This window comes from Saimiri boliviensis, chromosome X, assembly GCF_048565385.1.
Source record: "Saimiri boliviensis isolate mSaiBol1 chromosome X, mSaiBol1.pri, whole genome shotgun sequence".
Classification (NCBI taxonomy): Eukaryota; Metazoa; Chordata; class Mammalia; order Primates; family Cebidae; genus Saimiri; species Saimiri boliviensis.
In genome coordinates, this window is record NC_133470.1 from 49,606,891 (window position 1) to 49,619,609 (window position 12,719).

Consider the following 12,719-nt stretch of genomic DNA (forward strand, 5'->3'; position numbering starts at 1 on the left):
GGACAGCAGAAGCATGTGCCCCCAAATAGGAGTGGCAAGAGGAAAAGGTCTGTGGCCAAGACAGGTCAACAATGTAGGGAGGAGACAACATCCAGGAAGAAAGGTAAGCCCTCCTACCTTTGGGGACTAGCTAGTGGGCCACTCTCCAGGCAGTATCAGAGACAAGTTACAAAATGCAGTGTCAGGAAGATGTCCCATACCTTTCCCACAATTATTGAAGGAAGGTTACAGTAATTATATAAAGTCCTTACAGACAGATGAACAAGGAATCTTATAAGTGAAAAAGAAGAGAACTCAACTAAGCATCACTAAACATCTAGAGAAAACTAACATTATAAGAAAATACTAAAATCAGCAAACAGAACAGCCAAGGAAATACCACTAATAACACAGATTAAGACTTTAATATCTTCAGAGAGATGTGTGAATGTACTATGTCTATAAAAAAGGAATAAACTATAATTACTAGAAATTAAAACAATATAATACTTGACACAAAAAAATAGCTGAATAGGAGATGCAACAGGTTAAAAATTGAGAAATTATCCCAGAACAAAACGAAAAAGGACAGACAAATGGAAAGCCTGAGAAGTTTATAGATAGGAGCCAGGTGTGGTGGCTCATGCCTGTAATCCCAGCACTTTGGGAGGGTGAGGCAGGTGGATCACCTGAGGTCAGGAGTTCCAGACCAGCCTGGACAACATGGTGAAACCTCATCTCTACTAAAAATATAAAAATTAGCTGGGCATGATGGTGGGCACCTGTAATCCCAGCTACTTGGGAGGCTGAGGCAGGAGAATCACCTGAACCTGGGAGGGAGGTTGCAGTGAGCCGAAATCATGCCACTGCATGCCAGCCTGGGTGACAGAAGTGAGACTCCATCTCAAAAAAAAAAAAAAAAGTTTATAATTAAGAAAACTAGGAAATGAAGAAATAAAACTATCTCTATTCATAGTTGACATGATCTTATATATAGAAAATCCAAAACAATCCACCATAAGCTATTAGTTAATAAACAAACTCAGTAAAGTTGGAGGATACATCAACACATAAAAATCAGTTGTATTTTTATATACTACCAATGAAGAATCCAAAAAGGAAATTAAGAAAACAATTCCATTTCTAATAACAACGAGAAGAAAATACTTAGGAATATATTTAATCAAGGAGGTGAAAGTCTTATACACCGAAAACTACAAAACATTCATGAAAGAAATTCAAGAATACCAAAATAAACAGGAAGACTTAATCTGTGAACAGTCCACAAAGTGACCTACAGATTCAATGTAATCCGTATCAAAATCCCAATGGCCTTTTTTAATAGGAATAGAAAAGCTGATATTAAAATTCATATAGAATACAGGGGACGCTAAATAGTCAAAAAGCATTTTAAAAGAACAAAGTTGGAGGACTCACATTTCCTGATTTCCAAATGTACTACAAAACTATAGTAATCAAAACACTGTCCTTTTGCTACGGACATAAGGATAGATACTGGATCAATAGAATAGAATTAAGAGTCTAGAAATAAATCCATACATCTGTAGTCAATTGATTTTTTTACAAGAGTACCAAGACCATTCAATGGGGGAAAGAATAGTTTCTTCACCAAATGGTGCTGAATAATCGGCTATCTAAACGCAAAAGAAAAAAACTGGACCCTTGTCTTGTACATATACAAAAATTAACTCAACGTATATCAAAGACCTAAATATAAGAGCTAACAAAGCAATACAAGAAAAAGTAGATAATCAGACTTCAACAAAAATAAAAACTTTTGTGCATTAAAGGTATCATCAAGAGAGTGAAAAGATAACGCCATGGAATGGGAGAAAATATCCACAAATAAAATATCTAATAAAGACATAGCATCCAGAATACATAAAGAATTTTTATTTTATTTTATAGAGATCGGAGGAGGTGGGTGGGTCTCACTATGTTGCCCAGGCTGGTCTTGAATTCCTGGGCTCAAGTGATCTTCCTGCCTTGGCCTCCCTAAGTGATGGGATTATGGGCTTCAGCCACCATGCCCAGCCACACATATAAAGAATTCTTACAACTCAACAACACAAACAACAACCCAATTAAAAAACAGGCAAAGGACCTGAATAGGCACTTCTCCAAAGAAGATATACAGATGGCCAGCAAGCACATGTAAAGATTATCAATACCACTAGCCAATAAGCAAATGCAAATTAAGACCACAATAAGATACCACTTTACAGTCACGAGGATGGCTATCATCAAAAAATTGGAAAACAAGCGTTGGTAAGCACGTAGACAAATTCGAACCCTCACATTGTGCTGGTGGGAATGTAAATGGTGTGGCTGCTCTAGAAAAGAGTTTGGCAGTTCTTCAAAAAGTTAAACGTAAAATTACCATATGCCCCAGAGAAATGAAAACAGGAATTCATATGAATACATTATATGAATGTCCATAGCAGCACTATTCACAACAGCCGAAAGGTAGAAACCAATGTCCATCAACCAATGAATGGATAAACAAAATGCAGTACAGCCATAAAATGGAATATGAACCTTGAAACATTATGCTAAGTGAAAGAAACCAGGCGCAAAGGCCATATCTTCTATGGTTCCAATACATGAAATATCTAGCATAATCAAATCTATATTGACAGAAAGCAGATTTGTGGTTCTAAGGGGCAAGGGGGAAGGAAGAATGAATAGTGACTGCTTAATGGGTATGAAGTTCCTTTTTTTGGGGTGATGAAAAAGTTCTGGAACCAGATAATGTTCATGGATACACGACCTTGTGCATGTATTTAATGTCACTGGATTGAACACTGTAAAATTGTTAAAATTCTAAGGAATCACAAGAAAAGATAAGCTTCCATATTTGTAAAGCACAAAGAATATGAAATAAGATGAACAATAAAGAGAATATACCAAAAGCATCTATGTAGCCCTTTAAGGAGGTACTATTATCTCAATTTTACAGAGGAGAAAACTAAGGCTGGGTAAATGATGTAGGTAATTTGCCTAGTATTACACAGAAAATGGCAAAGCAAGATTTTGAAACTGGTTTGTGGGGTTCAAAAGCTGTTTTCTTTCTAATGTGTTTCAGTAAGACCTTTTTCATCTAAAAAAATATTACAAGTAATACATTGTGAAAGGAAAACAAAACCTCAGGACCCTAATTCACTATGCCAAAAAGAAAAAAAATTAAGCTGAAAGCTCTCATGCAAGAAACTGCATTTCATTTTGTTCCTAAGCAGACAACTACAAATGAAAGGTTAACTACCTCCAGAGATAGCGACCCTATGTTCACCTTATCTTATGTAAAGTGCTGATTAACTGAGCAAAATTATGAGATGAAAACGTAATTGACTATTTTCCTACCTGCTCCTTTTCTCTTGCAACATGTAGATTACCATAACTCCCTTTTTTCCCTCCAGATTGCTTTTCCCCTTTAAATATTTAAGCCCTCAAAATCATCTTTGGAGAAAGGCACAGACCACAGACTGTATCAGTGATTACATGTTTCCTCACTTCTAGGCATGTCCTTAACCATGGCAAAATCAACTTCTAAATTGATTGAGACCTGCCTTAGATACTTTTTGGTTTGTAGCATGAATAATTGTCTACTATAAAAGTTCTAAACCATTACATAAAACAAAAATCTCTGTAACAACCCTCCTTCCCAGTCCCCCTAGAAGATACCCGCTAATATCAGTTTATCTTTTCAGAACTTTTTTGTACGTGTGTGTGTGCGTGTGCGTGTGCGTGTGCGTGTGCACGTGTGTGTGTGTTCCTTTTCAAAAATACAGGAGGCCAGGTGTGGTGGCTCATGTCTGTAATCCCACTGCTTTGGGAGACCAAGGCAGGAGCATTGCTTGAAGCCAGGAGTTCAAAACCAGCCTGGGCAACATTGCAAGACCATGTCTCTACAAAAAATTAAAAATTGAGCCAAGCATGGTAGCACACAGTTGTAGTCCCAGCTACTTGGGAGGCTGAGGCAAGGGAATGATCACCTAAGCACGGGAGGTTGAGACTACAGTGAGCCATGATCATGCCACTGCACTCCAGCCTGGGTAACAGAGTGAGACCCTGTCTCAAACACACACACCTCATCATACTGCCTGAATTATTCTGCGTATATTTTTCCTGATGATTTTTCTTGGAGATATGTCCATGCTAAAATAAAGGTGATAATAGCTAACATATATTTATAGGTCTACTTCATGCTTTCCAATTGCTTCATAGTATCAATCTCCTTAAATTTCTATTTACAAATATTTAAACTTGTTTGTGAATCTTTTCTTAACTTTTTTTTTTTTTTTGAGATGAAGTTTTGCTCTTGTTGCCTAGGCTGGAGTGCAATGGCCCAATGTTGGCTCACTGCAACATCCACTTCCCGGGTTCAAGGGATTCTCCTAACTCAGCCTCCTGAGTAGCTGAGATTACAGGCGCCCACCACCACACCTGGCTAATTTTTTGTATTTTTAGTAGACATGGGTTTCACCATTTTGGTCAGGCTGGTCTCAAACTCCTGACCTCAGGTGATCCACCTGCCTCAGCCTCCCAAAGTGTTGAGATTACAGGCGTGAGCCACCATGCCTGGCTGTGAATCTTTTCCTGTTACATATAATCAAACAATGTAACACTGAACATTCTTATACATGTTCTTTTGTTCATATATGCAAATGCTTCTCTCAGGTAGAATATGACAGTGACATAGCTCAGTCACAGGAATGCACACATTTCTAACTTTCAGTGCTAAATTGCCCTCCAAGTAGGCTGCACTGATTTTATTCCTACCAACCAAAATAAAAATTATCACATCTGGCCATCAATTTCTTTAATACTTGCTAGTGTGATTAGCAAAAAGCATTTTTTTTCATTAAAATTTTGCTTTTCCCTCATTACTAAGAAAGTTGAACATCTTTTCACATGTTTAGCAGGCATTTCTATTTCCACTTCTGTGAAATGCACGTTCAGATGCTTTGGCTATTCTTCCACTGAGTTGTCTGATCTTTTCTCAATGATTTGTAAGCATTCTTTATATATTTTAGAGTTAATATTTTGTCAGTTTTCTGAGAAAAAAGCTTGGAAGAAAACTATATGCAAAAATAGGTTGCTATGAAAATGGAGCCAAGAGTAAGATTTAAAAAATCAAATTCATGACTGCCAAATGAAAAATTAACTGGATACAGCTGAATACCAAGAGAATGATCTGAAATTTAAAAAGAAAAAAAAAAATGAAGTCATATCTGAGAACATAAGGTTTTACAAAATAAAATTAAAAGTGAGAGCAAGCTGTTAAGAAACATGGGGGATAATCCAAGAGGCCATGTATCTCCTACAGTTTCTAAATGGAAATAAGCAAGACAATGAAGGGGAAGAAAAAAAGAAACAAAAATAAAGTTTACTAGAGCTGAAAAAAAGACACAAATCTTCAAATTTGAAGCATCCACAAAAGTGATATACAAAATGAATGGCAAAGTGATATACCTAGAAACATTCTGATAATGAGAACTCCAAGATAGTTTCCTAAAAGCAGCTAGACCTGTGCGAACTGAATACAGTAGCTACTAATCACATGTGGCTGTCTAAATTTAAATTAATTTAAATTAAATTAAAAATTCAGGCCCTCAGTCGCTCTAGCCACATTTCAAGTGCTCAGTAGTCATATCTGCTTAGTGGTTACTGCATTGGATTGTGCAGATATAGAACATTTCCACATTGTAGAAAGTACTAGAGCACTACTGACATCACTCCCATCAGCAATACCTAAAGCTAATAAAAGACAATAAAACAATGCCTTCCAAATTGAGAGGAAAAAATTCTGATCCTACTATCTATATTCAGTCAATCAAGTGGGAAGCAACATAAAGACATTTTTGGACATGCAAAAGAATATCAAATAGGATACTCATGCAACATATTTGAAAATATTACTTAGAGAAGTATTTTAGGGGAAAAGAGAAGAATTCCAGGACACCAGAAACAGTGGCAGCTAAGTATGATCCAGATGTAGCAACAGACACTTGAAACAGATATAAGAATCCATTTGACCTTGACACTTCAGAGGGTCTCCTTTGAGCAATAAAGTTTAAATGACAGAAATAACAGTTCATTTCTTAAGATTTGAATCATATTATGTGATCATATTTATTTTAAAAAATTAAAACTTAAAAAAATATTTAAATTTTATCAGTAGAATATAATGCAGTTGTTTCAAAAAGTTAAGTAAGACGGAACTATGTGTACTGACATGGATAGATGTCCATAAATGAAAAAATGCAGAATAGCATATATATGTAAAGAAGTATATGCATATTAATATTAACATGTATCTATATCTGTATAAAGATACAAAATATCATATATAAGAAGTATGTCTTTATAAATATTTGTATATTAAAATCATGTCTGGAAAGATTTGGTAACAACTGTGTGTATACGTTTGGGGATGGGGTGGATTTTACTTTATGTACAAGTATATATTATTACTTATATAATAATGACAAAAACATACAATGACAAAGATTTAAAAAGAGGTCCATGATATACTATAAGGTGAAAAAATTAAGTTGCAGACCAATATTTGTATAGCACAGTATTTTTATGAATGTTATACGTATGTAAGTAGATCCGTATAAGCTTAAGAAAAGACCAGAAGGATAAGCACTGAATTATTAGTGGTTACTTCTGTGATTTAAAGGGGCAGAAAAGAAAAATTAAAGTTCTTACATTATATAACTCAAAAAATAAGTCAGGCCAGGCATGGTTGCTTACACCTATAATCCCAGCACTTTGGGAGGCTGAGGTGGGCCAAGGCAGGATCAAAGGTCAAGAGTTTGAGACTAGCATGGCCGGTGTAGTGAAACCCCATCTATACTATGAATAAAAAAATTAGCCGGGTATGGTGGCACATGCCGATAATCCCAGCTACTTGGGAGGCTGAGGCAGGAGAATTGCTTGAACCTGGGAGGTGGAGGTTGCAGTGAGCTGAGATTGCATCACTGCACTCCAGCCTGAGCGACAGAGCAAGATTCCGTCTTGGGGAGGAAAAAAGTCATGAGATTAATGATGATTTTTACTTTCTTTTTTGTTTTGTCAAATTAAATCCCCCCAAACATGGTTAAATTAAAAACCATAACTTTTTTTTAAAGAAGGAAACTGATAACCAGCATTTTAAATGAAAATCTAAAAGTTCTTCCTACCCACTAAAACAACCCATGAGTCAGTTTTCGTTTTGTCTTTAATATAAATATAGACACTGCTTGCAAGTTCTTAGCTAATTCACCAGAGGGCTCTCTTACCAAAGATAGTCTGTCATCTCTACTGAGAGGTTCTGAACACCTGCAGCCTAAGTCATGGTCTTCTTAAATACCTGTGACCTCGGAATCTTGTGGCATAGACCATTTCATTTCAAAGGACAGAATTTTAGAAGAGAAGGCATTTCTTTAAAACAATAAGCAAAGAGTAAGGAACTGGTTAGAAAGAATGATACTTACGTGTAAACACAATTCGCTGGGTACAGAAGTTATCACATTCAGGTCCCTTTTGAACACTGATATATTAGCAGGCTGACTTGCAGCCACATTGGACAGAATCTTAGAGCCTGGCTGTTGGAAATTAGGGGACTGTACAGGGCTATCTTGAATTCCACAGTGACTGATAGCTATGACTTCTGTCACTGGACAGGAGAGGGTATCTTCAGCCGAGGAAGAAAATGGAGAATCTACGCTTTGGGTATCCTTTTGACTCTCGGGATAGATGCTAGAGATGCTGTGCTCCTGATAGAGCAAGTTTCTTAATTTTTCATCCAGAGTTTTAATTCGGTTGTCTGCAAACTCCAGTTTTGGAGGTCTTTCTCCATCTGATTCCAGGACAGTAGTGGGTTGAAGGGTAGCTGGTTCAAGGCCAGGGGTCTGAGTGGGAATGACTGTCTTAGGAGAACTTGTTTCAGTGTTCACTGTAGTTTCTCCTTCTTGGGTAATAACCTCTGAATCCATAGCTGGCTGCTGTACTGATAAGGTATGAGGCTTTTGATCAAATGCCGGAGTTGTAACAGAGTTACCAGCAAGCTGAGTTGATTCGCCAGGATGGGACATAAGTGCATCAGCCTGACTGGCAGTTTGGTGGCGTGGATACGCAGGTATGAATATGCTCGCTTGTTTGGTGAATCCCTCACGTTCAGCTGGAACTGCACGAACTGAAGTAGTAGAGTAAGTGGAACTACTAGTAATTGGTGCCATTATCTGCCTGTTATCTTCCACTTGATAAAGTATGGCTGGCTGCTTGGTTTCTACACTAGCACACTCAGAAATCTTACCATCAACCACATCCTTGTGTTCTGATTTGGAGGTGAAGAGTGCACGGTGGCATGGATTATTTTCTATAGTGAGCAGTGTATCCCGTGATATTTCCTTATTACTTGTTTTTTTTGGACCTGGAACAATAATAAAGAATGGCTTAGCACATACTGATGAGTACAAAGCATAGACTAGTGCTTCAAGTCGAAAGGAATAGGAGAAAGGGGCAAATGAGAACCTGTGTGAAAGTACTCTTGTAAATAAAAGACTCAAAACACACAGAATTCAACCTGTGAAGGAAAAAAGGGTTTTCCTTTTTTCCCATAAATATTAAACAGGAACTGGCTTAAGCTGTATCCTAATATTAATGTCTTCAAAAATGCTTATGAAAATTCTCATAAGCATAAAATTCCCATGGAAACCAGTTAAAGATATCATATGTATTTTGCATCCCATCCTTTGAATGTGGACAAAGCTGGCAGAGAAGAAAAGCTTACTAGGAAGTGGATGTAGGCCAGCAACCGTAGACATGGAATGCTGAAGAGAAGGAGGAGACTGAGCCTCACGGTTTCTTATCGTTTGATTGATACAGAATCGCCACCGACCAACTGGGGATGACTGAGGAGCAGATTCATCTGCAGAAATAATTAGCAAAAAATAATATGCTAAGCAATTTTCAATTTACTTACCTTACTGACTGAAGAAGGCAGGTTAAAAAAATAATTTCTCTTGTATCTCCATTTCTAATAGTACTAAAACATATGTAATTTGTAAGACCAGCCCTCCCAATACTGACCAAAAAGTCTAAAGCGCTAAGCACACAATATTTTTAGAGAAGGATTTTAGATTCTACTGAAACAAACACTGCATCAATAGCAATTAGAAACAGGGTACTCATTGAAAAAATTGACAGCACTTTTCCCATTAAAACCTGTATCTCCTATTCTGTATCCTAATTATGACAGTGCTTACATAGATCTACACATGTATTAAAATTTACAAAAGTATACAGCAAAGAAAAAGGAGTCATTTCACCGTATGACAATTTTTTAAATAAAGTAAAATAAACCCCTACATCTTAACTGCTACTTGGTAAACTTAAATAAGTAATTCTCTTTTAAACTTTACCCAACTTTGTTAGTCAGAAACCTACTTCGACCTTGGATAACCAGAAAAATGATATAGGAGGACTCTGCATCCTAACACAGTCAAACTACATTTCAGGATAATGGTATCTGCTTCTATTACTCCCATACCACCTTTTGCTTCTTTATGTTGCTATAATTTCTTCAGAGGTCCTCATTTGTCTACGGCTCTTCTCCCCCTCCCAGACACTCTTTAATATACCCATGCCCAGAATTGAGGAATGGAGAGATAAAGTCATCATAAAAGAAAACAGAAGACCCTAGTTTTAGATTTTGGATGTTTATCTGGTGTCTGATTTACAATAAGTTATCAGTGACCAGCGTGGGTAGAAGCCCATCATTCATCGTTACTGGAATAAAATCAAGATATGAATGACTATATTGAAACATGAGGCAAACTTAGAACATGATGACTTTTGTTAAAAAGTTTCTATTTATCTCAAATCAGAAAAAAATAACTTACCAGTTATGCCATTTAAGGTAATCAGTACTGTGACTGCTTTTCTAGTAACAAGATCAAACAACTCAAAACCAGATCAATCAAATAAAGAGCCAACACTTTGGGAAAAGTCAGGGGATGGATTATTACCGCTGGGCCTTTGAAAGTGTGAGAAAACCTACACTAATAAGTTACCAAATTAATTTATTGGCTAACATCTTTCCCAATGAAGGTGTGTTGAAGTTTTCAAATGTCTTGCTTCAACAACCAAATGGCAGATTTTACTAAATATACTTACTGCTGGTTTGAGTAGATGCAGAATTTATCTGTACTTGTTCAGATGACCCTGTCTGGATTAAAAATGAATAGATAAATTAAAAAGTTCCTGATTCATATCTGAGAAGATCTATTTGCTAAACAATTGTTCTCACCTGGTTACTGTTGGAGTCCACAGTAATAGAGTCAACTCCAATGGCTCTTTCTGTGGCAAAGTGGATATGAAGGATCTCCTGGGCTTGACCTACAATAGCTCTCAATTCTTCTACAAATTTTTCTCTCTCACTTTCCAGCACAAAGTTGTCTTCAACCTGCCCAAAAGTAAAAGTAAGTTTCTTCATGAGAATGAATTTAGTTTCTTCAAAGTTAGAATATTATATCAATAAAGACTACCACATAAAGAAAGAAAATTGGGCTGGGTGTGATGGTTCATGCCTGTAATCCCAGCACTGGGAGGCCGAGGCGAGCAGATCACCTGAGGTCGGGAGTTCGAGACCAGCCTGACCAACATGGAGAAACCCCGTATCTACTAGAAATACAAAATTAGCCAGGTGTGGTGGTGCATGCCTGTAATCCCAGCTACTTGGGAGGCTGAGGCAGGAGAATCACTTGAACCTGGGAGGCGGAGATTATGGTGAGCCGAGATCGTGCCATTGCACCCAGCCTGGGCAATAAGAGCAAAACTCCATCTCAAAACAAAAAAAGAAAGAAAGAAAATTAAAATTAAGTATCTAAATCCAAGTGCCACAATAGAATTAACAAAGACCAGCAATAAAATGCCAAATAATACATTAAATTATTCTTTTTTTTTTTTTTTTTTTTTTTTTTTTTTGGGACGGAGTTTCGCTCTTGTTACCCAGGCTGGAGTGCAATGGTGCAATCTCGGCTCACCGCAACCTCCGCCTCCTGGGTTCAAGCAATTCTCCTGCCTCAGCCTCCTGAGTAGCTGGGATTACAGGCACGCGCCACCATGCCCAGCTAATTTTTTGTATTTTTAGTAGAGACAGGGTTTCACCATGTTGACCAGGATGGTCTCGATCTCTTGACCTTGTGATCCACCCGCCTCGGCCTCCCAAAGTGCTGGGATTACAGGCTTGAGCCACCGCGCCCAGCCAAATTATTCTTTTTTATGACTACTAACATTTCTCAGATTGGCACTACCTACCAGAGAAGGAGCCGGCATTTTAAAAAATGTCATTCTATAAATTGGTTGTTATTTGAAGAACTGAGGCAATGTTTAAAACAAATATGTCCAAACCCAAAAGCTTTTAAGTCACAAACCACAAAATGAAACATCTCCAAAGATGATAAGGAATAGCTCAGAAGGCTGGGCGCAGTGGCTCATGCCTGTAATCCCAGCACTTTGGTAGGCTGAGGAGGGTGGATCACCTGAGGTCAGGAGTTCAGGACCAGCCTGGCCAACATGGAGAAACTGTGTCTCTACTAAAAATACAAAAACAAGCCAGGTGTTGTGGGTGTGTGCCTGTAATCCCAGCTATTCGGGAGGCTGAGACAGGAGAATCGCTTGATCCCAAGAGGTGGAAGTTGCAATGGGCTGAGAACACACCACTGCACTCCAGCCTGGGCAACAGAGTGAGACTGGCTCAGGAAAAAAAAAAAAAAAAAAGAATAGCTCAGAAGACCACCAATTAGACTAAACATTCATGAAAAGAATGAAAGAAGAGACGATTCAGAAAACATTATGTTAAACAAAAGACAGAACTGATGAAATAACTTTTAAAATGTTTAATTCTGCTTGGCTAGAAATGCATGGACAAGGAAAGTTGGCAGAAACAAGAAGTATTACATGCACTCTTCCTGCCATCCTAGTCCTATCCCCATCAAAAAAGGGGAATATGCAAAAGTTACTTAGAAAAAAGTAATGAATAGATAAAATAAGGGGGAAGAAATACTACCTTAAGCTGGGCAATTCAAAGACAATATTAAAAACTAAATGAAACAGTAACATGCAAGACGTTAGATCAGTAGCTAACACATTAGAATTACCTGGGGAGGGACACCCCATTTACCCTTATGTCATTCTTACACATTGTATACCTACATTGAAATATCTCATGTACCCCATAAATATATAAACCTTCTATCTACCCACAAAATTTTTTAGAAAACAGAAAAAAAGAATCACCTGGGGGCATAGGTTTTTCAAAGCCTGTTATAAAAAATAAAAATAATAAAAGATAAATTTTTTTTGAGACAGGGTCTCGCTCTGTTGCCCAGGCTAGAATGCAGTGGCATGATCATAGCTCACTGCAGCCTGAATCTCTTGGGCTCAAGCAATCCTCCTTCCTCAGCCTCCCAAAGTGCTGAGATTACATGTGTGGCCACCACATATGGCATTAAAAACATTTTTTTTTTTTAAAGACAAGGTCTCACTCATTACGTTGTCTAGGCTGGTCTTGAACTCCTGGGCTGAAGTAATCCTCCTGCCTCAGCCTCCCAAAGTGCTGGGATTACAGGCATGAGCCACTGTGCCCAGAAAAAAATAAACTTAAAAAAAAAATACTTGGGGAGTTTACAAACTATTGATGCTTAGGTCTCACCTCCAAAGATTCTGAT

The 12,719-nt window shown here is 37.6% G+C and overlaps 1 protein-coding gene across 4 annotated transcripts in view; it reads right to left on the reverse strand.

Moving 5' to 3' along the window:
- The window catches only part of WNK3 (WNK lysine deficient protein kinase 3), a 183,848-nt gene that overhangs the window by 50,584 nt on the left and 120,545 nt on the right, over positions 1-12,719 (reverse strand). For all 4 annotated transcript variants that reach the window (XM_074392315.1, XM_074392314.1, XM_074392313.1 and 1 more), the window contains exons 14-17: positions 10,298-10,453; positions 10,165-10,216; positions 8,780-8,917; positions 7,482-8,419 (exon numbers count right to left, since the gene is read on the reverse strand). In XM_074392315.1, the coding sequence (XP_074248416.1) occupies positions 7,482-8,419; positions 8,780-8,917; positions 10,165-10,216; positions 10,298-10,453 (1,284 nt within the window). The remainder of the gene's footprint in view (positions 1-7,481; positions 8,420-8,779; positions 8,918-10,164; positions 10,217-10,297; positions 10,454-12,719) is intronic.